Source organism: Papaver somniferum, chromosome 11 (genome assembly GCF_003573695.1).
Source record: "Papaver somniferum cultivar HN1 chromosome 11, ASM357369v1, whole genome shotgun sequence".
NCBI lineage: Eukaryota > Viridiplantae > Streptophyta > Magnoliopsida > Ranunculales > Papaveraceae > Papaver > Papaver somniferum.
Genome location: NC_039368.1, coordinates 13360128 through 13386689, shown reverse-complemented (window position 1 = coordinate 13386689; position 26562 = coordinate 13360128). Strand labels below are relative to the sequence as shown.

The window sequence follows — 26562 nt, the reverse complement described above, 5'->3', positions numbered from 1 at the left end:
GGGCATGGCCGACTGGCTAGTAGGCCGGATCCCGTGATACCTTTCCCTATTTTTAATTATTCTTTCTATTGTGTGAAGAAAATATGGAGAAACTAAGAGTTTTGCTCAAACGAGGTTTGCTCAAATGAAGGAGTTTTCATGAGATTAGAAAAAATAATAAAATAAGGTAAAATAAAAGGAAGAGGCGTGGGACCGGCCACAGCGGCATGACCGGCCGGTCGGTGGGCCTGGTCCCTCTAGGCGCCTCTTTATTATTTTGTTAATATTATTTTCTTCCGTATTTTGCATAAGTTTCCTCTTTTTTCCATATTTTTGATTGCTCGTTCGTACGCTCGGGTGCTCGTTCGTGCATTATTGTTAAGTACACTCGCACCATTTTCTCGGGGCTTACTCGGTGGCGGCCCAGATGCCCGATCAATGAATATTTATTACTAATTCATGAAATTCAACTGAGAATAAGCCGTGAAAACAGAGTAATAAAATAGAATGATTATCTAATACTAATCCATGGAATCCAGCCGAGGATCAACCACAGAATAGAGTAATGAGATACAATAAGTTATCTATTAGTAATATATGGAATCCAGCTGAGGATCAACCATGAAACAGAGTAATGAGATAACTGTGAATTCAGTTGATGCATGTAACACTAGAGTTAATCTATGAGTTTCTTTATACTAGCATGCAATATGTCTAGGAGCGAGTTCATTCGAGAATCGAGGTATGAGCTAATGGAAGCATCATACTCGTTCTGAACTGGTCGTGTAAAGTCAGGGAACAGTATGACATCATGAAGACGTTAGCGCTCTATACTAGCATGCAATATGTATAGTATCCGTCCAATCATTAAGAGATTCTATACACATTCTCTTTACATAGTCAGGGAACAATAAACAGTGTGACGTCCTGAAGATGTTAACGCTCTATACTAGCATGCAATATGTCTAGGAGCCGTCCAATCATTTCGATTCTATATAGAGGTGCTAATGAAATATGTGAAGTGTCGAAAAGCTCAGCTGAGAGGCTTTACGAATTACATATTAACCATAACTCTGAGAGGATATTCTCTCAGTCAGAGACCGTGAAATGGTTCACGAATCGTAAATATGAGTTTCACATACATTTCTGAAGCCGTGTCAGAAACATGCAGTATCATGATTTTAAGATTTTATCCTTTGTCCGAAATCCACCATCAACACTAAGTCCCCTGCTTAGTGAGGGACGTTCATGTTCCGCAGTAAGCACTGGATGGTGATTTTCCAGTAGACGATATAAGTAGTTAAACTTAGTCGTAAAAGGCATTTCCAGAATACCCGATTTTCTCCAATGATGTCATGTACAAGCAAATGCCTGGATAAGGATTCTGGCGATATGATAGAGTGTCATCCCGTGAGCATGGAGAGATGAGGTACCGCTGATTCGGGCGGTCGGACGCCCATTTTTGGTCGGTTTAGCGTTTACGGTCCTAGGCCCGAAAAGGAAATCCTTGTTTAATTAGGTTTTTGGAAATAAAATTGTTATAAAAGGGAAGGGACCCTAAAAAAAAACTGACCGACCACCTCCTCTTCATCTCCTTCATGTCAGCAAAGGAAAAAAAAACCGCCAGAGTTCCCGCCGTCGACGACCGCAAATCACCACCGACCGAATTCCGGCCGGCGGCACCGACCAGGTAAGTAAAAAAAATGATACTTGAAGTTAAAGAATTGTTCATAAAACAAAATCCCGTATGTGTATATGCATGTGTAGATTTTGTGAAAAATTGCTTTAGAGACAGACGGACGTCCATCCGTCCGTCCATTAGTTTAAAAAACGAGGAATAATCCCTAGCATGAGAGAGATATTATTTTGAATAAACATGGTCCTTTAGTAGTGATGAAAATTTCGTTTATGAGCTTTTATGAAAACAAAACTTTATTTTGAATATGTGTATTTTTCACAAAAGGAGAAAAGACTCTCTATTCATAGGCGAGTGCTCGTTCGAGGGAATTTTTTTATTTATTTATTTACGTGAGTTATTCACGTCAAAATTTTGTTAAAATCAAATTTTGACTTTTCGAATGATCGTTGAAAGTATGTCAAAACTTTCACAGTTTGAAAGTGGATGTTCACGTAGTAGAGAATTACGTGAGTCGTTCACGGTTTTATAAAAATAAAGTTTTGATTTTTTTGAATAGTGAATTTTTCTCGTCTTTGCAGGTTTGAAGAGACGAGAAAGTTATCGAAATTTTCGAGTTATAATCACTACAGTTAGTGAAATTGTAAACAGGTAACGATTGAGCTATTACCATTTGAACGCATATTGTTGCTAACTTGTTTTGAATCCGCACCTTCGGTAACAACTAATGGTGGCTCCCAGTGATGAACATGTCTCCAACTCTTCTGGGAAATGCTCCAGAAATACTAAACCGAGGATGAAAGATTTGGCACATGTTCATGTGAAGGTGGATTAACCTTTAAACAAGGCGAGAGAGTTGGTTTGCGGCATGCCTCTCAACCATCTATGAGTGGTTCGTGCTAAAATCTGCGAGTTCTTGAACTTTGTGGATGCAGAATCAAAACATAGGCGTGATGAAATATCTCAGAGGAAAAGAGGTGAAGATGGAAAGCTCGCATCTTATCAGCAGAAACGGTGTCAAGTTCGATCCCATGATGATGGTGTAGCTTCCGATTCAGATGCAGATGAGGTTGAGTCTTCCTGGAAACCTATTGAGCATAAGATTAATCCATATGCACCTGGTATGAGGGCTGAACGATTGGCCAAGGATGATCTCCGAGCCGAATGTGAAGAAGATGAATATTTAGACGCAATGTATGATGATCCTGAAGACCAATTGGAAGAAGTTCTCGGTAAAGATTCTGACAATGACTCTAAGGAAGAGCTTGAAGAAGATTCCATGGAGAATGATGATTGTGAAGACGATGATGAATCTAATGAATCTGATGATTAATCTTGCTTGCAATCTTCATGAGTAGTTGATCATCTTCTTAATTTATTTATGTAGATATTATCTTGAGCATTTAAGCAACTTTTCCTCAACGATATTGAATTAGGATTTTTGAGTGACAATCCTTTCGATGTGCCTTGTCTGCCTTTGTCATTAAATGAAATGGACAAACGTCTATATGCACGAATGATCTATTCCATCGACCCAGGACCCTGTTTGCTAATGTCCGCTTATCCATGCTCTGAAAATTATAATTGTGCTGGTAGACCTTGAGATGATAAAGAAACGAGCAACATTTGACTGAAAGATAAATTTGAATTGGGAATGACCACGACTGTGTCTGGTCATGGTCTTCAAGTCCCCAGTATTTTGTTAAATCTCCTTTTCGTTTTTCCTTCTTCTGGCAAGACCTAGATTATTTTTCTTCCCTATTTTGCATATGTTTCCTCATTTGTCCATATTTTTTAGTACTCGTTCGTGCGCTCGGGTGCTCGTTCGTGCATTATTGTTAAGTACACTCGCACCATTTTCTCGGGGCTTACTCGGTGTGGCCCAGATGCCCGATCAGTGAATATTTATTAGTAACTCATGAATTTCAGGTGAGAATAAGCCATGAAAACAGAGTAATGAAATGGAATGATTATCTATTACTAATCCATGGAATCCAGCTGAGGATCATCCACGGAACAGAGTAATGAGAAAAAATAAGTTATTTGTTACTAATATATGGAACCCAGCTGAGGATCAACCATGAAACAGAGTAACGAGATAAAATAGATTATTTTCTAGGAATTCAGTTGATGAATGTCATGCTAGAGTTAATCTATGAATTTCTCTATACTAGTATGCAATATGTTAGGGAAAAGTATGACATCCTGGAGACGTTAGCGCTCTATACTAGCATGCAATATGTCTAGGAGCCGTACAATCATTAATAGATTCTATATAATTCTCTCTACATATATAGGGAACAACAAACAGTGTGACGTCCTGGAGACGTTAACGCTCTATACTAGCATGCAATATGTCTAGGAGCCATCCAATCATTTCGATTCTATGTAGAGGTGCTGATGAAATATGCGAAGTGTCGAAAAGCTCAACTGGGAGGCTTTAGCGAATAACATATTCACCATAACTCTGAGAGGTTATTCACTCAGTCAGAGACCGTGAAATGGTTCACGAATCATAAAATATGAGTTTCACATACATTTCTGAAGCAGTTCAGAAACATGCGGTATCATGATTTTACGATTTTAGCCTTTATCGAAAATCCACCATCAACACCAGTAAGTAAAATATATCTCTGGAGAATATATTATTAAAGTATACTTATATGCTAGCTAATATTGAGTTGTCATCCATAGTAGTTGGAATCAAACAAAATCGAAAATCGAAAACTGGTATTTATAGTATATCTTTTGATATTTTCGGTTATGGAAATTCCTTGGTGTCCAAACTACCTTGGTCTATAAATAGTGATAGTCGACTGTTAGTATTATTTATAATACTATCTTGGAGAGAAAAGTAACCTAATTAGGTGAAATCTCTTAGTGCGCTCTTTAAATTCTTCTATGGGATCAAGAAGTGTTTATAAGTATTGTTGGTGGGAAAATAGAATCGTGTTGTTATTTTAGTTTTCGATTCTTCATTTGATTGACTAACAATAATTGAATCTTGATAATCACTAGTTTTTTTTTTATTTCGCGGTCCTTTTTTCTGATATAAGGTCACTAGAACTAGATTCCGTCATGTGCTTGATTACTTTGTGCAGGTATATTGAAGACTGAAGATTTGAAGACAAGAAGATTTATGATTGGTTTCCGATCTTTGTGATATACTTCGTGCACACTTGATTAGATGGGATCCAACGACTTTAATTATCTTTGATATTCATAACTTGTTGTAGGATCGATGATCTATCATTTAGTGGACTTCTTTAGGATCTGAATCTGATAGATTGAGCTAAGATATGATTATCTTGATAATCAAGATTTTAGCAGATCTGAACCGATACAAAGGAGTTTATTACTTTAAATGGAAGAGCCTTTGTGTAATTCAACAAACATCTCTGATTTAGTTCTTCAGATTTAGAACATTTACCGAATACAGATTAGTCATTTACTGTTTCGAAATACGATTCAAAGGAGTTGAGTGGTAGAATTCTTCAGGGGCTTAAGAAACTTAAGATAGTGGACTTGAGCTTAGAATTCACGCTCATTAACCATATTTTTAGTAGACGCGGGGATACAAAAGAAAGTAGGTAACTTGGAGTTAGTTTACTTGGTCTCAACTATATGAAGTTGGTAATAGGCTATGTATAGCGACTTAATTATGAGAATATTCAAAAATGGAGTAGGTCTCGAGTTTTTCTGCATTTGCAGTTTCCTCGTTAACAAAATTTTGTGTTGTGTTATTTACTTTAGTTCATTGGACCCTTCAGCAACATCCTTTCCATGTTCTCTAACAACAAATTTCATTAGGGGATTTTTTCTTGTAGATGCATTGGATCTGCTAGTCATGAAAGATTTTTTTGTTTCTGATCTGACAGGCAATCATATATGGGTTTAGGGTTGTGTCAACAATGCCATTGTTTGGGAATTGACTAGCACTAAAGGTGATTAGGCTATTGTCTGAAGCACTGAGATTGGTGATATGACTTCCAGCTCAATTTTCTTAGCATGTTTAATTTTTATTTCCAATTTCGTTATTGCATTTTATTCTTATCATAATAGGATTTCAACTCAACTCTCTTAGCATGTTTCAGTTTTGCTTCAAATTCCATTACTACATCTTTATCAGAATAGGGCTTATGGATGAGACCCTATTATGAGTTTGTAGCTTTAAGCTTCTAAATCATGAAGCTTGAATTGAGTAATAAGAAACCACACCCTTTCTAGTTTTTTAATCCCGGAAAAATACTGTAAACTGTTACTCAAAAGATATTAATTGTTGCTTAACCAACTCCATCTGTTCCCTTAAAGGTGATCGTCTTAATAAGCCCTTTCTTCATTGGACAGCCCATCGGGCTTTTATGTTTTCGACCATCTTTCTAACGGGTTGACTCAACTCATTAAAAGATGTACGCTCATTGCTTCACTCCGAGTTTTACTTAGGTTTTCTATTAAGACAAATAGAAACCAATTAGATAAATCTAATTAATGAAGCATGTCCCTGAAAGATAATCGTTCCACCCTTTATGAAGCCAATACTAATGGACTCTTTACCCACAAATGTGTACTAGGAATATTAGGATGTGTAACTTGATTGTTTCCGTACTGAGAAACGGTACTGTTCTTACAAAAGCTTGAATGGCCACAAAACAGAAAACCGTTTCTGTTCTATCACTAAACTTTCTCCTATTACACATGGTTATGGACCTTGTGGTGTTTGGCAGAGGAAACACTGGGCATGTTTTCCTCCAAGAACTAAATATGTATTCTTCTTATAAATGACCCTTTTTGTCTTATGCCCACACACTGCTCCATGATATACTATACACTAATTCATACTGTACCTACATAGCTTTATGGGATCCCTCAGTTTTTGTTAGAAAATTTTTACCCCATGAACATCCTTGTAGGATATCCAAATATTGCCTTGGTTGTGACATCTCTGATTCAATAACAGGATTTCCAATTATAAAAACCAAGCTTCATCATCACTAAAGAATTTTGCTTGCTTAATATTTGTGATTATCTTGTAAAATATTTAAACAGACAAGGTATTAAAAGAATCAAGAATAGGAAAGTTTTGCGATTACCTCTCTCCTCTCTCTCTTCTCCAAACACAGAAAGAAAAGCTGTCACCGGAATCATCACCTGCTCAGATCTGGTCCGTTTTGGGCCGGATCTGAGCGAGATTTTCATTCTCTATTCTTGTTTTTTATTAGATCTTTGTTATAGCTAGGTTTATTTATGTTTCTTTCTTATCATTTGATAAGTTTTTTGTACCTTTGTGGTGGTTTTATCTCCTCTATTAGAGAGGTTTATCTCGGCTTTAATGGTCGTTCTTGGTTACTATGGGTTTTAAGATCGCTTGAGATGCATTCCAACGACGAGATCTTCATCGTTTTTGTCTCCGACGACGGAATCTTCACCGAAATCTTTATCCTTAGATTATCCGGAGACGGAATCTTCAACAATGATATTCTTGACGACGGAATTCTTATCACAAGTTTTAAGAGATTTGAGCATATCACTCCATTTTTAGGAGCATTTCTTTATGAAGAAGAAAAACAAATAAAATGATTGGATTTCAATTCCAAGAAAAACCATTATTCCACCGATTTAATCGGTTTTTATTCATGCTCATATTTGTGTCATGTTCCGTTGATCCTTCTCTTTCTCTTGTCGGATTTTTCGGTGTTGTACTTGTATGGCATGTTCTTGTTACTTTGTATTCTCTAATTTTTCATTTTAAACCCAACGTAACCTTGAATTTTCATTAATAAAAGGTTACTTTGTTATCGAAAAAAAATAAAATAAATAAAATAAATAAAAATAAACAGACAAGGTATTATAGTAACGAATTGTTATTACTTGGGATGGGAAACGTGTGATGAGTTGGGTAAGGTGATGGGGAGATGTATATTGCATCCATGTGATTAGAAATTTGGGCTTTTTTATCTCTTTTAAAGAGGAATTGACAGCTATCAAGCATTTGGGCATTTTGTAGTAATGTATTGAGAGAATTTGGATTTTGTGGCAGATTAGATTAGATAGCAAATCATTTTCCAATTAGTACGTTAATATTTTAGCTATCTTAATCGTGTGGATAATTAGTGCCGCCGTAGTATCTTATACACAACCAATAAAAACCGTAATTAATATCCTCTGACTAAAACTCTATTTTACTGTTTTTCGTCCGGCGCATTATTTGACATTGATTATCCTACTCGTTTGGATTAGATTCTGACCAAATTACGTACATGTATACTTTGAGGATAGTAATTAGGTCTCATCTTTATTTGGAAACCAAGACTTGAGCTCGTTCTCTTTCGGTCACTGAGTCTTTCTTTTGATAGATAAAGCTGAACCAACTAGCACTCACAAAATAAAAATTCATATCATGGACTGTGACTCCAAGATGGACGAGAATGAGAATATGCAACTATATATTCTCCACATTTGAAGTATTAAATATGCTTGAATTCTTTTAACGGAAAAGAAACATAAACTACTTTGCTAATTGAATGTTGCGATATTGGATGTTTTTTTTTTCTTTTTCTTTTTGATCCTCAAAGAGTGACAATATATTAAGGCGCTTACCAGAGAGGTAAGCAAAACAAGCCCAAAAACTACACCAAAAACAACTCAAGCAAGAGACATGCCTCTAGCAACCTGAATCCAGAAACAAGAAACAAAAAAACTAGGGGTGAGCAACGGACGGACGGATGCGGATTAGGGGTCACCCGCAACCAAACCGTCAAAGTTGCGGATTTGGAAAATTGAACCGTGACCGGCCCAATCATCCGCGGATTTGTCCTCTGCGGATCAACGGATTTTGCGTGCCGGTTGCGGATTAACCGCGTATTTAATCACAAAAATCATCTAAGCAGCTAAGCAGCATAAGTCACTAGGCAAGCGAATCCTCCAAAAGTTTCCCTATCAGCCATCTAAGCAGCATAAGTAACTAGGCATGCGAAATCCGTAACTAGATGCCGACTGGAAGGAGGGAAATGCTATGTATCAAGAGGTATCAGCAAGCCTAAGACTGATTAAACCACAACAGAACAATCCAATTTCAGAAATATGTGTAGTTTGATTAAATACAGGCAATAAATGATCTTAACATTCATCTGCAAAGAAAACTAGTAATGGTTACAAAATCACATACCCTAAAATGAACCGGATAGGGAGCATGCTGAAGCGGCATTGGCATTTGACTGTACATTCCTCCTCCTCCTCCAACTCCTAGTTCATTGTTAGGATTCCAATGTCTGTCTTGCACTCCAGCAGCCATTGCTATCTCAGCTGCATCCATATTACCAGCAAAGTGTGTCAATTGTGATAACGCCTCAACAGCAGCGGCAGCAGCAGGGTTCAAACCTGGATAATCAGAAGATGTTGATGGGTTATCAAGTGGTTGAGTGTAAGGAGGATAATAAGCAATTTGGCTAGCCACTGCTGCTGCTGCTTCTGAGGAAACTCATGGTGGTTGGATAGGAGGAGTATTGTCTATCTGAGAATATGATTGGTGATGATGATGGTAAGCATTTGAATAATCATTAAAACAAAATCAATCCTCAACTACAATTTCAATCTATTCTTCAACTTCAAACTCTAACTCAGGCTAAACCCATCCCTAACCATCATTCTATGACATCAATTCCATCTTCGAATTCTTCTTTGAACTTCTTATGAAACCCTAGGTCTTAATTTAGGGAAGAACGGAAACCTTAACTCTTTGATTCTTCAATTCATCTTCAGAACATCTTCATATCACTAAATTAATAAACACCACTTCCTTCAAAAACTACCAGAAACTCACAAACAACATTAATTATACTCGAACTCTAAATTCAGAAAACCCAATTTCTCTGTGGACTTCAATTTCTTAAAGATACCAATATTTAAACTGCATGCAATCATCTCTACCCTAAACGAAAGCAAACCCGTCAAATCATTAATCAAATTAAATTCATCTCAATCAAAATCCAAAACCGATTATGAAACCCTAATTCATCTTACCGATTATCTTCTTCCAGAACTCGGATTAACACCTAGAGACGACACCTACTTCTTCAATTCATCACGTTATCAAGTAGTCTATGAATCACTCTTCCACTTAACTCAATCCTCTGATTGAATTCGACACAGAGAAAAAGAAGAAGAAAAATAGAAGGAAAGAAATGAGAAGAATGAAGAAGAAGAAAAAGAAGAAATTAGAAAGACGATGAGGTCTATTCTGTCCGCAAACTTCCCATATTATCCTAAATACTTTACTAAATTCCCTAATTGTCCTACGGTCCGGGTAATCCGCAGTTATCAAATCCCAACCGCAACCGTAACCGCACCGCGTGCGGATTTGAGAATGCACCCGTGTCCGGTCCATAACTCTTGCGGATTGGTTTTCACCCGCAAACTTGTGGACGGATACGGATGAAATCCGCGGTTACGGTTTTTCTGCTCAGCCCTAAAAGAAACGGCTAGAGAATAGCTAAGTTATGAAATACATGTCCCAATTGTCCTCATGTTATCAAGAGTAAAACCATTTAAGGCCTCATTTGAACGAGCCCAGTTGAAGACTAGTGTTTGGACTTGTCGAATGATGATATCATCTCATTTGAACGAGCCTAGTTGAAGACTAGTGTTTGGACTTGTCGAATGATATCATCTACCATTATCATCTTGTGATCAAAAACTAAAGCATTTCGAGATGTCCATATAGACCAACAAATGGCAGGAATCAGAGGCCACAACTTTTCTCCAATTGGATGAACTAACTTGCATTTCCAACTCTTAATGATTAGGTCTGCAATTCGGCTTTACCCAATTTTTTAGCGACAATGGATGCTTACTTTATGTTCAACTTGTATTGTTCACTAAATTTCTGAATTTCTTGAAATATCAGAGACCCTGTATGATATAGTCGGTGACTGAAAGTATCTCTTTTCCAGCGATCTCTCGAGTCCGACCTAAGTCTCCTAGTTAGGGAAAAAAATGAAAAAATCTCCCCACATCTATGCTGACATCTGCAAAGAAATATCACTTTAACACCAACATCTCGTACCATTGTAAAATATCATCGAATGATTCTAGATATATAACATTTTAGACAACACTAAAATAACTCCTTTAAATGGAGTTATTAGGAGACCTGTTTTTGGATCCTACAATTAGAAGGTATGTGAGAGGGTTATTTTAGGATTGTGTAAAATATGGTTTGTCTAGAATTTTTGAATATCATTACCCAAACACTTTATCAGTTTAACACCGTAACATCTGCAGAGAAATCCCAAACCTGATGAACATAAGACCTACTAATCGACATAAGACCTACTAATCGACTAGTCGTCTGTTTAGTTTAAGATTCATCCTGGCTAGGGCCAAATCTTAATCAAATGTCGTGCATACAGCTACATGATTATTTTGCTTTGGCAGTAGATTCTAGCTAGGACTAGGAGTAAAATACTAGATTCAATGTGCAAGTACTTAGATTGGAATATAATTACGCGTCTCGTCTCGTCAACTGGGAACTTGTGATCGTGATTCGTGCATAATAGTTAACTGTTACATCTGATCCCTGGGGAGTTGTGTTACTGTTTCTTTTCAGGTAAATTAGGTTTTCGTTAGGACAAAATTAAAGGTACATCTCCGTTCATAAATACCCATTTTAACTTTAAAATTTTTACTATTGAGATCTAAAACAAGATTAAAGCCTGCGAAACCGAATTAAAATGAGTTGAATACATGAATAATTCTGCTAAAACATGCAGTACTTGATTAGCAAATTTATTAAGAGTATAAATGTTAATTTTAGTTATTAATTTAGTGATTGTAGAAATCGTACAAAATGGATTACATTCATGAACCCAAAATTATTGTGGTAGGTTATTAAACTACGATTAAATGTACAGCTGCATCAGCGTAAAATATGAGCAAAAAAAAAATCTAAAAGTTCCCATCAGAAATTCAAATACAACTATATTGTCTTTTCTCCTTAAATTTTATTTATATACCAAACAATCCCAGTTGCCATATCTGTCACAGTCTAATAATTAAGGTAGATGATCATAAGATCGAAGATGGAGATCAAACAGCTTTTTGTTATGTGACTTTGCCATGGAGTTTTAATCTAAAATTCATCATCTTGTATTCCAAATTAATTTGCAAAATACAAGTACTCCAAATCTGCAGTTTCAACTAACATGCAGTTTGAGTTCAAAAATGAAATAAAAAAGAACAGTTTTATGATATCCACATGAAGAGAATGTAACCCCGACGTTACATAAAAAAAAGAACATAAGGTAACTATGAAATGCAACCACCGGGAGAACATTGTACATTATTCATCATTCGCCTGTCCGGCATGTTTATACCAGATCTCGACAACTGAAGAAAAAATGTTATAAATCTTCATTGATGCTATCAAGATGTGGTCTCCATACGATAGATCGACTCTTGCGAAGTCTTCGTGAAGAAGATTTCTTTTCCGACAGAAGTCCCGATAAATATTTATCGCAATCAACAACCTTATAATCGGCCTCGGTCTCTTCTTGTGATGCTTTAGTTGGTGAAACTGTTGTGGGTACTAGTGATGAGTTTGTCTTGGCAATTTTCTTCTTCAATTGCTTCCGTTTCTTTTCGGGTAAAGAAGAAGATGGAATCAAGAAATAGATATTACCTCGTTTAAGTTCAGTTTCAGGAGATAAGATTAGAATGCGACGGACAACACCTTGAGATGAAGGTTTACTGATGACATGATTTGGGTTTGCTTTTAATACTTCACCGGCTGAAATTGGACGTGTTAATTCTTCAACATGACCATTCAAATGAACAATTCGGATCACATCTAATGCTCCACATGGAAGAACACAAGCTAAACAACACCTTAGACTGTTTCCCATTTTTTCTTTCTCTGTTGGATTTGATTTGGGGTTTGGGTTCTATTTGGTTTTGCTAGTGTTGATTGATTGAATGAATTTAATGGATGATCATTGAGTGCAGAAGGATGGGGTTTATATAGGTGATAAAATCCGTACTCGTTGGAAATATTTTAAGGCACAAGAAGACATGGAGGTTGAAGTGACGAAGTTACCCTTATTCTTTGTTAATTGTATTAAGATCCATCTGACTTTGTCCTTTGTGTACTTTGCTCAACAACTAGTTTTTAACTCTGAAATGCCTTGGATTCTTGAAACGACTGGAATTGACCATAGTCATCTTTTGGAATTAGTTCTACAAAATATTACTTAATCAAAGGATAGCCTTGTCATTTGTAGAATTCAAATGTACGCGTTGTTTAAGTTTAGTTTTGTACTCCCTCGGTTGGACTTTCGGATTTCTCACAAAATTGAAATAATTAGTTAGGAATCTTTTTACCTTAGTTATTTTTACTCCATCAAAAAATTGTATGACTTACCCTATTTTGCCTAATTAGCAATAATTTTAGTAGTGGAGCAGGTAAATTTCTTTTTCATAGACTAGATGTTGCTATTCAAAATGGCGTTGGCGCCCAACTTGCTAGCATTTTACGTGAATAATAAATTTTATGGTTTTCGTATGAAACTTATCATACTAAATCAGAATTAAAATGTTTTTGCAAAGTTCTTCGATGCCTGTCTAGTAGTATTTCAAAGGAAATTCACATGCATAATGAGACTCTTATCATCCACCCCAATACATGAAAGTTTGGCCACTTAAGATTTAATCATAATTTGTCATGGTCAGTAATAGAAATCACCGTAATAGAAATGAGAAACATGAAAATTACTAGGTAAATGTTAGACGAAGATTTATGTACTGCAATATTTGTATTTTTACTTAGTTAAATCGTAAAACTACTTTTAAGATGGTGTTCAATACGACCAGGGGCGGAACTACAGGCAAACTTCACCACCTGGCTGAAGCCACCCTTGAAAACGTAAAGACTGATTTTTATTCATTACCTAATTTATGTTGGGCAGATAATCTATGGTAATAATTGGCTTAAGCAAGGGGTAAAATGTTTACCAAGCCAGGGATAAGAGGTATTTCCAGTTGCGCCACTGAATATGACAATAAGATCTTTGTGCACAAGATGGAGTGATGGTTAAAAGACAAATGAGACACAAAAGGGTTAAATTGGTCGCTCAAATCGAGTATATATCCTCCAAATTTCATTCTGATAGCACGGAATCAAGTGTATTACCCGAGCAAAGTAGAAACAAAGATCCAAGGTAAATCGAAAACAGATTATGATTCTCACTTCTACAGGGGTTTTTGGCTTTTCTCTTATTCAAACAGGTGCATGGGAAATGTAATGAGGTACGCTAAAACATGATCTCATTTGATTCCCATATCTCGTGAATTCCAATTCTAGTTGCGTCAAAATACTCGAAGCCGTTGTGCCTTTTAAAAACTTAGCTTTTTTCTTTCTGTAGACTACAAACTCAAGGTGTTTTTAGTAAATTTGGTATGTATAGTATAATACAAGTAGAGTACGTTTATACTCTGTTCTGCATGTTAATCTTGTTGTTTATTTAAGACCTAGAGTATGATTTAATCGAATGGTTAACCGTAAAAATAGGGATTTGGAATCACCGCGCCCATGGGAATTTTGGTATTTTTAATTTAATTTAATAATTTTCCATTTTTCGGAAACACAAAATGAAAATAACATGATTAGGTACTACGGACTTTCAGTTCCTTCGTACATGGTGAAGATGATAACGTCAGCTTACAAACAATACTTTGTCGGCTTGTGTTATATACCGTAGGATGGTGTTTGATATAGAAAGATAAACAGAGAGATGTTAAGGTAGTTCGTAATCCCTGGTAGACTCTACATTTGATAGTTTTAATACTGTAGAGTTACTAAATCACCCCTCAGTCAATGCGTGAGAGATAAATTAGTCAAAGTCGTACTACTTGACTACTCGTAGAAATACACGTCTATCTGATAGTTAAATTATTTTGATGGAAACACTTCCGAGGCTACCTTGTTATAATACATTAGTGGGAGCTATGCAAAAAAAACGTGGTTTACATGTTTAATCATAACCATAACCGGGGGAAAGAAGTTTCTTTGGGTTTTCCATCCTTGAAAATATCATATACTCCGTATTCGCTAACCGTTGCTACCAAATGTTTACAGGTGGTATGGATGTAATTTAAGAGGTTATTTTTTGATTTCTAAAAATAAAAAAGTTAAAGATTAATTTGGACACACGATTTTTTCTGGGAAAAAAATAGTATCTTATATTTGGTAACCAAGACAGTAAATGCGTTCCTGCTTCTGGTATTCAAACATTGTCTCAGATTTCATTGCAAATAAATCAAAAACACTATTTCACTGTAGTTTTTGTGGTTAATTCTTCTCAAACCGGTAAAGTCTTTAATTTGGATGTAAAGCCGCAGCTTATATCGATAACCAAGGGAATAATAAGATAGACAAGTATACTATATATTCTTTGGCTTTAGTATTTGAGGAATTTGTGGATAGTTCGTATCGATCACCAAGTAATACTATAATATCTTTGTTTTGTGCAAAAATTTGTTTTCGAGCCAATAATCTGCTCAATGGATGCTTTGCTAGTGCATAATATTTTTACCCATTTTGAAGTCAATTATACTAAAACTTCAAAATAATACTATGGTGATATGATTTCTCCCTCAATTAGTCTTTACTTGTCTCTTTTTGCTAGGTCCGAAATTTACCTTCGCACAAGTAACCGACTCCGCTTTAGACAATGCTCAGTTAATCCATATATCTTAGTAGATTACTACTACTTCTGTTCCTAAAAAAGAGTTATTATAGCTTTTTCAATTTGACCTAAAAATACGTTAAATTGAAAAAGCAATAGTAACTCTTTTTTAGGAACGGAGGTGAGTATTAAATAATTTTTCCCTTTATGTCATAAATTGATAAAGTTTCGAATAGGATCGTACTGAACTATGGCTTAGGATATTATTAAAACTAAAGATAACATATCGGTTTTTTAGATAATTTCATTATGTTTAGCAACTTAGCATCTTCGCCAAGGAGCGATTTTTTTATAGGTGTTCTCTTCTGAAACTTGACAGCCGCATTTTTCATAATAACATTGTAATTAAGCACAAGTTCTAAATGAAACTCTCCCCGTTAGGTGTTATTCCTAAAGAGAACAACATGAGCGATATATTCAAGGGAAGAATTGTCCTTGGACATAGAAAATTTATTTTTTATCCAAATATTTTTCTCACTTCTTGCCAATTATGAAAAAAGAAGTTTAGATAATGGTACTAGATTTTAGAGAAATCAAAAGTCACTATTTTTAAGAGAAAAACTATCATCAACAAAAATTTGTTTCTCTTAGACATATACAAATAAACAGTAAATAATGAAATTTTTATGATATGATTCACATAGGATCTTATTCCATTCTAGCCATGTACAAACGTAAGATTTAAAGTCACAAACTTACTATTTGGCGGCTACAAATACGAGAAAATAAAACGATGACAAAAGTTATCTTATGGAATCCCTGCAATACATTAAAAGAATAATCATGAAGATTACTTATTGCGATTGTGCTTTTAGATTTACTCCTCTTGTAGCCAATTACGAACAAAAAGAGTAAAAAGCGTAATGTAAGAGAAATTATGAGATCACCCTGTAATAACACGCCTATGATAAAAATAATAAACAATCTCATGGAAAATAAGCAATACACAAAGAATAATCAATAAAGATCAAGTGGACGAACATAATCATCAAAATAAAATTTAACTAAATAAACTTCAATAATTGATAGATGGTAAATATGAAATGATAGTGTAATAAAAACATTAATAAATTATTTCAAAATACTAGTTTTTCCTCCTTAAAACAAGTAGAATGAATCCTTAAGACGAGTTATTTAGGAACTCTCTTCATAGTTGCTGCTAGTCGATTCCTCATTGTTTTTAAGATTTTGAGCTTATTTTCAACAAATTCCATAGGAAAAATATCTTCATTAAAACATGAGTTTTCCTGAGAGCAAGGTCAGCAGAAACCTCAATTCTTAACATGGCTTGATTCTTCGTAGCAAAAACAAATTGAATCTCGGCTTCGTCAAAGTGTTTAAGAAAGTACTAAACAACATTCACATAAATCATCTATTTTTCATCAACATCTTGATGAATATAAGTAAAATAAGAATTTAGATTTTGATGATATCCTCGGTATCTTTAAGAGTATCAACTTCATCATCAACAAGGTTTTTTTTTCTTCTTCCTTTCTGATCCTATACCTTCGCTTATTGACAAGAAGATCTTCTTCCATATTTTCTAGCTGCTACGAGCCACATTGGGCATACTCTTTTGCGAAAATAACTTGAATGAGAAAAAAAATCAAGACAGCGTATGTATATATAAGAAAAATCAAAAATAAGAGTTTATGAAGGATGAAGTTCCAAAAGTATGTAACTAAGAAACATAACAACCAGGTGTCGGTTCCGTAACTAGCTTTCAAAAGTAAGCTTTAGGCTTAGTTTTAAAGAAAATTTTCTCAAAGAAAAAATTAGAGAAAGGATTCCCTTTTCTTTTCCACGGTTCGTGAACCATCTAAAAGCAAATAATTTTCAACAAAAATCTTGAACATTATTATTATTATTATTATTATTATTCCTCCAAAAACAAAGACATAAAATCCCAATTTCTTTCATAATTCCATAAGAGTATGTGTTCCTGTACAAACAGAAGATGATAAAATTTAATGGTTTTTTAGCAAAAATCCATTCACAAAGAATCTAAATTTAAATACCAGAAATATAATTACATCTTAGCTTGTTATAAGCGGAGGTTCCAGACGACAAATAGCTTATCATTTGAGGAGATAGTGGACTGTCTGTCCTCTGATATATTTCATATCTGAGATTTCTGGATGTTTGTTGTCCAAATTATTTGCAATTTTGTTGTTAGTTGCGTTAATAATAGTAAACCGACTAGAATGTTTCATTTTAAATTATTTTCAAGTCGTATGGATATTTTTTTTTTTTGGCGTTGAACTTTATAATAAGATTTAATATTTACCATGCAATCTTCAATTTTATTTTGAGGTATTCGTCATCCAATCAATTCAGGTTTTTGCATATTTATAAGGAAAATAATTCTTTAGCAGATTAATTAAAGAAACAATAGCGTCGGCCACCTAATTTCATTTAATCAACTACGATAAGCGTAGTAAATTTCTCCGATCTTCTTATAAATTTAAGATAACCTTCTTTCGTGTTATGTTAATTTTTATTTTCCTGTTACTTTTTTTTCAACATAATATCTAATAATTAATCATCATCCTCAATTACAAGAGAGTTGGTTGATAACCGAGCAACAAGATGGACAGCAATCCCTTTCGGAGTAACAACTCCAATTCTATGAAAGGTAAAATTACTAACTTTCGCATCGAAGTCATGGCTAGCTATGCAGGACCGAAGTCTCTTCAGAAAAGCAACAAAATCCTCACCAAGCTTTCAAAGGGTGGTGAAGGCTGAAACCTCCAACTATAATCCTGGGAACAACATTTTTCAAAATATTTCTTGTGTTTCCAGGTAACTGTATTAGAGATAACACGACCAGGCACAAGAGCAACACCACCAGCAAAGGTAGAAACTCCAATAACATCAAAGCAAGTATCTTGATCATTGTTCCAGCCATAAACCATTATATCTGCAGGGCGTAAGGCGGAACCATCATCAGCCAAAAGACACAAGGAGACCTCCTTTTTGGCAGGCACACCTGCTCTGTATCAAGCATCGGCTAAAATATCTCTCATGAAATCATGACGAAACTTCTTTGTCACAGTGTAACGTGTGGTCTCCAAAAATATCCATCCCTCCTTTATCAAGAAGCTTGTGAATTTTGTTAAAAAAGAAAGAACAAACGAATCACTTCAATACCTGTGTGCCACATTTTGCTCCCTGAGCACCACCACCAGTTAGATAGAGCTAGCGTCAAATCTTAAATTAAATTTAGTAGTTTTAAAAAACCTAACAAGCTCCACATAAATAAAACCATTAACACCTAATGAATTGTCGGCACTCGTCAATTTAACAGTCTTAAATGAAATGGAACCCACATTTTCCACGTAAGTCCAGAATACAAGCTCGCCATTCCCCACCTTCGACCCCCATAATAACGTTGGTACTGTTCCCATCCAATCATGAATAGTCCCCATGCATCATCGTCACCAGGATCCAGCAGGACCACACTTAATCAGCTCTCACCTCCACCTGAAACCTTCACGTGGCTATACTCTTTTCACCACATATACTAGTGTCTTAGTAAGTACAATTAAGTAGAACAATACGTACAGTAATTAAGCAACTGGATTAGGAGTGAATTAGTCTTAAGACCAGGGTGTATGTCTGTCTTTCCGCGTGGATAAAGTAAGTTGAATTGGCGTTTGTTTGGAATTATTGAGTCAATTTGATTCCGATTCCAGTTCCAGGATGATGATTAATTAGTTGAAACAGGTAGAACAGAACAGCTCGTCTTCCCTCTCGGCGCACGTTAGGGATGAAGTTTCCTTGTATGGAGTTGTACCCTCCTCCATCATGCACCGACCACAGACAAAAATCCTACTCCTACGACGACCGTTTTCACATCATTTTCCTCGCTTCTTCTTCTCTTATTATTATCATCGTTTATATGCCATACAACGAATCATACAACTATAACAACCACCACCACGTACAACCTAATTTTTATTCGTTTATATGGAGCCGCGCGCTTAAGAATCAATTGCATTAAGTTCCTGATTCTTCTTCTTATGATCAATGATCAATAATCAAAGTTAGCTCGTGGAATTCTACATTATTGATCAACTCAATAATTATCAGTGTGTCAGAACTTAGTTTTTTAGCAGGATTTTCCTATCAAATCAACGTGGATCAACGCACCAGTACTTGTAGTCAAGTACCTTATCAATCGAGTCCCCGAACAAACAAACAAAAATATCCCATTAAAAATTGTACAGAAAACGAACAAAAAAAGTTTATAATATGATCATAACTTAATTACAAAAAAAATAACAGTACTTTTTTTGGAAAAAATATTCGTAATAAAACACTAAGCTTGATTAAATCTGTATTTAAATGACAGAGTTTCTGATAAAGTAATAGGTACATGAAAAGATGAACCGTATACAGTAGTCCTATCTTCTTCTCTCGTACTAGTTACTCTTTGCACCAGTTCACAGCACACCCAACATCGCCATATTTATTCTCACCCTAAGAATCTCTACTTCCCCCAAGGAGTGATTCTCGCTGCAACCCCATTTCCCCTCCTCTCTTGACAAGTTGACATGCGTCCTTAGCTTTGTTTGTCCGGTATGTACTCGTTCGACAAAGTGGCAGCAAAATTTCCTCAATCACGTATAGGATTGAAAACGGACGGTGGAATGGTGCATGCATATGTTGATCACTTTGCAGCGAGAATGTTCTCCCGCAAAAGATTGCTGTGTAATCATTTCGAGCGGAAATTTCATTCAAATAATTGCAATTTGCTCGAGTAATAGAAAGTTAGAAATACGTCACATCGTTATACTTATCCAAGCATCTGTGCCTCTGCCCAAACATGAGTTTGTAGCTAGTTTAGTTCGTGATGAGAAAATGGACAAACTCTTATTCAAAAAATGGTTAATTAGATCGGAAAATGGGTCATTTGTCCAAATATTTTTAAAACATGGTTCAAATGGACGAGTAAAAATTAGTATGGGTGAAATGGACAAAAAAGTTTTAGCAAGGATGAAACTGGATTCATCCTGGCTTAAACTTAAAAAATAACGAGGATAAAACTGGATGCATCCTGTGTAAATTAAAAAATAAGAAAAAGTATTTGAAAATTAGTAGGATGAAACTGTTTACATTCTGCCTGTTTTTACATTTTTGTCTATTTAAACAGTATCAAAATTTAAGTGTCTTTTTCACCAAGATTATTGGTTTCCGTCTTTTTAACTAATTTTATGTAATTAGATTAGGTTTAATTTATAACTTGTTGGAATTAATAACTGATTGATATAATTTTGTTTTCTGGGAGAAAACAGTAGTAGGTCATGTGTTGCATTCATCAAAATTTTCATCAACTCCTTTTCTTTTCCAAAATCAATCTAAGTAGGATAGGTTAAATAAGATCCTCACATGACATGCAGATTTCTTCACGTTCGTAAACGATTAAGTGACAAAATTTATAATTAAGCTCCAGTGTTCTGATTTTGTTTCATTAGGTTACGTTCAGAGAGAAATGATGATCATGATTCGTGATAACATACTTTATTATTCTTTACAATTTTCATTTAATTATTTTCTTCCTTTTCAATTATGAAAGTATGACTGATCTGTTTCGAGAATTATGAATACCTAATGAGTTTGATTTGGTACGTGCTGGTAGGGTCACAACTCGTGAACTCACAGATCACAATCGATTATAAGGCTTGGGGGCTCTTTATTTTTGTAAACTAGTGGTTAGGTTTCTAGTGTAGGATTCCAACAATCTGGCTACGACCTAAAATGGTGTACTTGTTATTTGTTTATTCTCATAACTAATCCTGCCACGCTGCTGTATAATACATGGATGATTAGGTATATAGCTTTAGCAAGACGGGACTTGGCCTGCACATGGTACATCAACTGCAACTATGTTCGGTTGTTGACTGTAATCTCTTGCTTATAGCTCTCTTGATCTTATCATAAACTCTATGCCTGACATTCTACATATACCTGAAATCACGAAGCAAGCGTAACAATGAGCAAGTGAAAGTTGAAATATGGCATGCTATACTCAACGGGGAACAACTCAGTTGACCAGGAGGCACATTTTCATATTTGAGGTCATCAGTTCGGGTTTAGCGTCTCAATTTACTGCCGAAGAAGTTTATTGTGTTTGAATTTCGAAAGAAGTTTTAAATACAATGGTGAATGGCCATGGTGCTGAATGAAAATGACACCATGTGAGAATTGATATGTTCTCACAGTATTGAAAGAATTATTGTATTGCAAAGAATAAGATGAGCAAGAACAAGAAACAAAAGATATTGTATTGAATTGAATGAATATTACAAAATACATGCAGACATATTTAATGTGTTTGGGAAATAAGACTATTGACCTGTAATAGTCAAAGTCAATTGATTGATTGACTTTGACAAGACTTTCTTTTACTTTCCTAATAGCCCCCCTCAAACTGATAATCTCATAGTTTATCAGTTTGAAAAACATATTTCACTCTCAAACAATGTTTCAGTACAAGCACAAAAAAGAAAGTTCATCAGAAAAACATATACTCAACAAGAGCCAATCTGAAAAAGAAAATCAGAGCACTCAACAAGAGCCAGTTCTAACAAAGAAGTATTAGTTGTAACAAGTTGTCAAATGTGCAGAGAGAGCTGAAGTAGAAATATCAGTAGTACATTCTTCAGTAGAAGTAGCAGCATCACTTGTTACAGGCAGAGAATGACCAAGCAATTGTTGAAGTAAAGAAGTAAACACATGAGCACAGAGTCCTTTTGTGAACAAGTCTGCCAGCTGATTTGCAGAAGCTATATGTTGAACACTAAGAAATCCATCTGTAATAAATTCTCTCACAGCATGATAGTGAATTTTTATATGTTTGGTCCTGTGATGAGAAACAAGATTAGCAGATAAGTAGATAGCACTTGTATTATCACAATACAAAGTAATGGGTAGCTTTAATGAAATATGAAGTTTACTAAATAAAGAAGAAAGCATTCTATGAAGTTTACTTGATCAAGAAATCAAAGAATTTCCCATAAATATAGCAAAACCTCTTGTTGATCTTGCAATCTCAGGACAGTTTCCCCAATCAGAATCAGTATATGTTGTTAACTGTCCAATATCTCCTTTTCTTATAGTCAATCCATAACCAATAGTTCCCTTTAGATATCTAAGTATCCTTTTAACTAACAACATATGTACATCTGTAGGAGCATGCATAAATTAACTGACATAGTTAACCCCAAAACAAATATCAGGTCTTGTCAAGCATAAGTACTGAAGCATACCTAGTATTGTTCTATATTCAGATACATTTGACAACAGAGTGCCCTCATCAATAGAAATTCTAGGTCCTTTAGCCACAGGAGTATTGCATGGATTACACTCTACCATATTGGCTCTTTGTAATAGTTCAACTGTATACTTTTTTTTGTGTCAGTGTAATCTCATCAGATGTTCTCACAGCTTCTATGCCTAAAAAATAGTGTAAATCACCCAATTGCTTCATCGAAAAAGAAGAACACAAATATTTGACCAAATTATCAAGCAAAGCATGTGAAGAACCAGTCAAGATAATGTCATCTACATATAACAAGAGTACCATCATTTCTGATCCAGCAAAATATACAAACATGGAAAAATCAGACATTGTTCTAACAAACCATAAGAAATAAGAGCTGAGCTAAAATTTTGAAACCATGCTCTAGGTGCTTATTTAAGACCATTCAAGCTTTTCTTCAAATGACAAACTTTGGTAGGAAACTCCTTACTAACAAAACCTGGTGGCTGCTTCATATAGACATTTTTTGTCAAATCACCATGTAAAAATGCATTTGATTCATCTAGTTGCCTAATAGACCATCCTCTAGTAATAGCAATACATAACACCACTCTAACTGTTGTTGATTTAACAACAGGACTAAAAGTTTCTCCAAAATAAACTTCATCCCGTTGATTATATCCTTGAGCTACCAATCTTGACTTAAGCTTATCAACTGTACCATCTGACTTTAGTTTTACTCTATAAATCCACTTGCAACCCAATATATTCATATGAGGTGATGGATCAACTAATTCCCAAGTACCATTTCTTTGTAAAGATCCTTCTTCATCCTTCATGGAAACTAACCAATCTGGATCCTACATTGCTTGCTTAAAATTTTTTGGCTCAGAAGGAATATTAAGTAAAGAAGCAAAAGCTGTAGGAAGAGGATGAGTAATAGAATGATGTAAAACATGATCAGGAAAAGAAGTAGGTTTTGTAATACCATTTTTAGATCTTGTAACAATAGTAGAAGAAGGCACAACATCAGATGAAGATATAGGAATTGCAGTGATAGCAACAAAATCAGATGATAAAGTAGAATTGTAATAGAATTCATTTTCAGAAAAAAAAAGACATGTCTGGAAATATAAGTTCTTTTTGAAACAGGATTAAAGCACTTGTACCCCTTATGTAGGGTACTATATCCAATAAATATACATTTCAAAGATCTGGGAGAGAGTTTATCTTCTCTAGAATGTCCTAAAAAAGGATAGCAAATACAACCAAAAACTCTTAAAAAAGAATAATCATGACATTCATTAAACAAAACCTGATAAGGAGATTTACCATTTAAAACAAGAGTAAGAGTTTGATTGATTAAGTAGGTAGCTGCTAAGAATGCATCATACCAATACTCTTTAGGACAAAAAGAATTAAAAATCAAAGTATTCCCCGTTTCAGTAATGTGTCTATGCTTTCTTTAGCAAGACCATTTTGCTCTGGGGTTTTAGGACAAGATATACGAATTTGAATTCCAGAAGTTTCAAGAAATTATTTGAAAAGACCCTTAACTAATTCACTAGCACCATCAGTTTGGAAAGCTAGAATTTTTGTCTTAATCAAATTCTCAGTCAAAATTTTAAAGTTTTGAAAACATTGCAAAGCTTCACTTTTGAGTTGCATTGGATATATCCAATGAAAGCGACTAAACTCATCAATAAAAAGGATATAATATCTATACCCTGCTAATGAAGGAACAGGGGCAGGACCCCATTCATCACAATGAACTAAGGTGAGTGGAGAAGAAGCATGAGAAGGTGATGACTGAAAAGGCAGTCTCTTGCTCTTTGCAAGTTGACATGAATGACATAAAGAAGAAGATTTTGATGTTTTAAGAATGATGTTTTTATTATGATGAAGAGATTGAATGATATTTGAAGATGGATGACCTAATCTATTATGCCAAACATCAGAAGAAGCTATAAGATAAGAAAAAGCAAACTGAAGCATAGTATAAGTGATAGGATACAAATTATTAATCATTTTTCCTTGAGCAAGCAATGCATGATCAACTAAACTTCTTATCCCATAACCATAGGGATCAAAAGTGATATAACATCTATTTTGTTGAGTAAACTTAGCAACAGAGAGCAAATTATGGTTCATATCAGGCACAAGAAGGGCATCATCCAACCTAAAACTAGTTTTAGGTGTATCAATAGTAGTACTGCCAGTAAGAGTGATAAATAATTTCTTACCATTACCAATGACAACAACATCCTTGCCTGTGTAATTAGAAGTATTTTGAAGAATTGTCCTGTCTCCAGTCATATGTGTTGATGCTCCACTATCTGAAATCCATACGCTACCAGCAGACGAAGCAGGATCATCATTAAGGGCATGCTGAGCATTGAATCCTGTAAAGGATTGAGAAGGAATAGTAGTATTTGCAGCACCAGTTGAAGAAAAATTAATCCCACCATCAGTATTTGCATAATATGCTTGAGTAGTATTACTTGAAGACCCAGTTGGTGGAGGATGATATCTAAAGAAACATCTTGTTGCAAGATGTCCCTTTTTCTTACAGATTTGACAGAACATTTTAGAATAATCCATAGTAGATTTTCCATTCAAATGAGACCCATTTTGATACTTTCCATTCCCATTTGATCTTGAACCATATTGATGCTGACTATTTCTGTGAGGACCTCAATTTCTTCCATTCAAATGAGACCCATTTGAATTATTTCTTGCATACATAGCAATAGTATTTTGTTCATCATACACATTCTGATGTTGATGCTGTCTTTCATCCAGAAATTGCTCATGTGATAGTAATTTTTCTTTTAACTCTCCAAAAGTATATGGAGTTTCTCTATTTTGTGAGGATATGACAAATACATCATAATCACTACTCAACCCATTCATAACAAACATCATTAAATCTTCATTACTAACTTTTGCACCAATTGCAGCAAAAGAATCAGTTATAGTTTTGATATTTTGAAGATATACCACAACTGACTGATTACCCTTCTTAATACCATGTAATTGAGCTCTTAACATATTTTTTATGGCAAGATACTGAGTTCTAAAACTAGTTTGAAGAAAATCACAAATTTCTTTAGAAGTACCAAGACCAAGAACATCATTGTTAATAGTTTCAGTAAATGTTGCTTTAAGACAAGTTGAAACCAATCGATCTCACTTTCTCCAAGATACCCATTCTTGATTTATGGTTTCAACTCCATTAACAGTTATATTACGTGGTGGTTCAACTAATTCACCATTTACATATCCAAAAAGATCTGTAGAAATCAATACCCCTTCAAATTGATCACGCCATAACAAGTAATTCGACCCATCGAACTTCATTGAAACAAAATTTGTAATATTTGTAAATGGAAGAGAACAAAAGTTACCAGATCCAGCGGAAGTTGACATTGTCAGAGATTCAAATTGAGAAATATTGTTGATGTTATTGCGATTGTTAAGACTTTGATTGCTGCGATACTGATTACGTTGATAAGTGCCTCTCCTTGTTGTTACCGTATAAGTTCAGAAGAAGATGAACCCTAAATTGAACCTGGAAAAGATATTGAATTTTTATTACCCAAAAGCTGAAAATTATTTTGAAAAATTATTAAGCTTTGATTTCTTGTTGATTTAGGATCGAAACCTAATCTGATACCATGAGAATTGATATGTTCTCACAGTATTGAAAGAATTATTGTATTGCAAAGAATAAGATGAGCAAGAACAAGAAACAGAAGATATTGTATTGAATTGAATGAATATTACAAAATACATTCAGACATATTTAATGTGTCCGGGAAATAAGACTATTGACCTGTAATAGTCAAAGTCAATTGACTGATTGACTTTGACAAGACTTTCTTTTACTTTCCTAATACCATGTTTGTTTACTCCCGACTCATCTAAGTCGTCTGGATCTGCGTGAA

At 34.9% G+C, this 26562-nt stretch overlaps 3 protein-coding genes across 3 annotated transcripts; 1 reads left to right on the top strand and 2 right to left on the bottom strand.

Annotated features, from left to right (window-relative positions):
- The first annotated feature begins 2072 nt into the window (after nucleotides 1-2072).
- LOC113324143 (nucleolar transcription factor 1-B-like) lies at nucleotides 2073-2948 on the top strand. Its single transcript, XM_026572472.1, has 2 exons — nucleotides 2073-2124; nucleotides 2551-2948. Exons 1-2 carry the CDS (start codon nucleotides 2073-2075, stop codon nucleotides 2946-2948), a joined length of 450 nt encoding a protein of 149 aa, XP_026428257.1.
- Nucleotides 2949-11734: 8786 nt separating this feature from the next.
- On the bottom strand, nucleotides 11735-12608 carry LOC113323197. The gene has a single exon (XM_026571473.1). It carries the CDS (start codon nucleotides 12511-12513, stop codon nucleotides 12013-12015), a length of 501 nt encoding a protein of 166 aa, XP_026427258.1. The 5' UTR covers nucleotides 12514-12608; the 3' UTR covers nucleotides 11735-12012.
- A 12701-nt stretch (nucleotides 12609-25309) lies between these two features.
- On the bottom strand, nucleotides 25310-26044 carry LOC113324142. The gene is made up of 2 exons (XM_026572471.1): nucleotides 25809-26044; nucleotides 25310-25697 (listed from the first exon to the last, which is right to left on the bottom strand). The coding sequence occupies exons 1-2, from the start codon at nucleotides 26042-26044 to the stop codon at nucleotides 25310-25312; spliced, it is 624 nt and encodes a 207-aa protein (XP_026428256.1).
- Nucleotides 26045-26562: the final 518 nt, after the last annotated feature.